General features: G+C 43.3%; 1 protein-coding gene across 1 annotated transcript; it reads left to right on the top strand.

Annotated features, from left to right (window-relative positions):
* The first annotated feature begins 304 nt into the window (after window positions 1–304).
* LOC107493437 (uncharacterized) lies at window positions 305–1,515 on the top strand. Its single transcript, XM_016114537.1, has 2 exons — window positions 305–580; window positions 661–1,515. The coding sequence occupies exons 1-2, from the start codon at window positions 305–307 to the stop codon at window positions 1,513–1,515; spliced, it is 1,131 nt and encodes a 376-aa protein (XP_015970023.1).
* Window positions 1,516–2,543: the final 1,028 nt, after the last annotated feature.

Below are 2,543 nucleotides of genomic sequence, written 5' to 3'. Positions count from 1 at the left end.
AACAAATAAATATAATTCGAATCAACATGATTCGAACTGTAAATACAAGTAATTCGAAACAACTTGCTTCGAATTACGTTTGAAAGGAATTGCATGTAATTCGAATCAAGCAGATTCGAATTAGGGAAGAGTAAATCGAATTGAGTCGTTTCGAATTAGTAGGCAAACGTGACTCAATGGAGTTCGAATTGACTTAATTCGAATTATGTATAAATAGTTCGAATTAGGTTGATTCGAATTAGTGTGTTCCAGACCTGTATATATATGTGATGAACGTGAGTTGCTCTCAATATTGAAGGGTCATATGGCTGGTGAGGATGGTTTTATAGTGTTGGTTCACCACAGAGGATCGATTAAGAGGAAAACTCGGTCAGGTGTCAAGTTCACCGATAAGGATCCTCTCTGTATTATTGTGAGTTCTACGACGAGCTATGATGACCTTGCTAGGTCTGTACTGCAGAAACTTGGTCTGGATGGTGTTAAACGGGTTAAGAAGTTTTTCTATCGCATTCCAATCATGGTGCTCCAAGATACCGTGAAGTATGATTGTTTCACGATCGGGAGTGATGAGGACTTGCAGGTCATGTTTCTTTGTCGCCGGCAGTTTCCTGAAGTGTGGACACCGGAGCTGTTGGCGAAGCTGGTTGATGTGGTGTCCAGCTCGGGGGTTCGAACCGGAATACCAATACTTTAGCGACGGTTGCCGGTTCTAGCTCAAGACCTGCCGTTGCATCTTCCTCAGTCCCTGCGTACGAGATACCGGCCCCGCCTGTTGCCTCCCCTTCGTTCGCTGTTGATCTCAACGGCAGTGCTGGCGACGAGGTTGGAACAGCGGAACTTGTACCTACCTCTGTACACTGTGCTGCACCGGCTGGGGCTGGAGATGGATTGTTTGATGATGTAGAGGATGATGATGTCGAGCCGGATATGATTGCTGATGATAGTGGCGATGATATCGGAGCGAGTGAGCCTGCCGGTGCCGGTGGTGGCTCTAGCTCTAGCACACAGCAGTACCCTCCACATTTTTCATCTTTGGACCTGGATGCCATGAGGCAGCCGGGGGTACCTGGGGAGGCTGCAGGATTTGGCGCTAGAGATGCAGAAGGCTCAACTGGTATGACAGAGTTCCAGGTTGGTCAGCAATTTCAGGATAAGGAGGATGCCCTGTTAAGTGTGAAGACTTACAGCATCCGCCGAGGTGTACAGTACAAGGTTGTGGAGTTTGATTATCGCCGTTACGTTAGCAAGTGTTCTAAGTTCGGGAATGGGTGCACATGGTTGATTCGGCTGAGTCTCCGGCAGTGCAAGGGCATATGGGAGGTCAAACGGTACAATGGACCGCATACTTGTCTCGCCAGCTCTATCTCCAGCGATCACAGGAGTTTGGATTATCATGTGATATCGGCATTCATTATGCCAATGGTTAGAGCTGATGCTTCCGTATCCTTCAAGGTGCTCCTAAATGCGACTGCCTCGCACTATGGGTCAGGCCGACCTACAGGAGGGTCTGTATAGCGAAGCAGAAGGCTGTTGCGCTCATTTATGGTGACTGGGATGAGTCTTACAACGAGCTCCCAAGGTGGGTGTTAGGAGTGCAGGTGACCATGCCTGGTTCTATTGCAGTTCTTCAGTCTCGCAAGATGGTATAATCCGGCCATCTGCAAGTACGGAACGTACCGCTCATCCAGTCGCATTCCCTGTTGCCGCCGCATACTCGATATGCAGTGCCGGGGCTAAACAATAAAAGGACCGCATCATTAGAACAAATTAAAAATTAGTCTTAAATTTTCAATTTCTTTTTCAAAATATTAGTATTTCAGCATCTTCCAAATGTAGAAATTCATGAACTAAAAATTTTTAAAATGAGGGCTGAAATTTTAATTATATTTTACACTTAAAATACTTATATTTTAATTAATTAATTTCAATGTTTTTTCTGCAAATTAAATTAAATTTTTCTTTATATCTCAATCCTAATCTCCCATAAACCAGGGGCAATTCCACTTACATAAACCGCCGTCCATTATTACTCAAATTAACAACTACCATTCTACCATAACCACTTACGTAAACTGCTAACAAAAACCATCAACAAAATCACATAGAAAACCACTATACAAAACCCCATGCAAAACCTCTTATATAAACCACTAGCAATACCACTTTAATAAACCACTACCAATACCACTTTAATAAACCACTAACATATAGTAACAACAAAAACCACTAAACATATACCACTATTAAAAACCACTAAACATATACCAATATTAAAAACCACTAACTTCGTCGTTGATCACCCCGGAAATGTGAGCGACTCCATCCAAACGATACAGCCTTCCCGGATCGTCCCCCATCGCGTTAATCTGCCTTTCGAGTCTTTGTCGAACAGATTCTAGGTCATTTTCTCTGGGATTTGGTGGGGTATGAGGAAGTGAAACTTATTCGAATGAGCTTGGTTCGAACTCCTTATATAGGCAACTAACTAGTAATTCGAATCAAGTTAATTTGAACTACCTTTTGACACCACAATGAATAATTCG

This window comes from Arachis duranensis, chromosome 6 (assembly GCF_000817695.3).
Source record: "Arachis duranensis cultivar V14167 chromosome 6, aradu.V14167.gnm2.J7QH, whole genome shotgun sequence".
Classification (NCBI taxonomy): domain Eukaryota; kingdom Viridiplantae; phylum Streptophyta; class Magnoliopsida; order Fabales; family Fabaceae; genus Arachis; species Arachis duranensis.
The sequence above is the reverse complement of the archived record's forward strand: the minus strand, read 5'-3'. Positions and strand labels throughout refer to the sequence as shown.

Coding starts and splice junctions, on each gene's coding strand:
- LOC107493437 (XM_016114537.1), top strand. CDS start 305: ATGGCTGGTGAGGATGGTTTTATAGTGTTGGTTCACCACAGAGGATCG. Junction 581..660: donor GGAGTGATGAGGACTTGCAG/GTCATGTTTCTT, acceptor TGTGGTGTCCAG/CTCGGGGGTTCGAACCGGAA.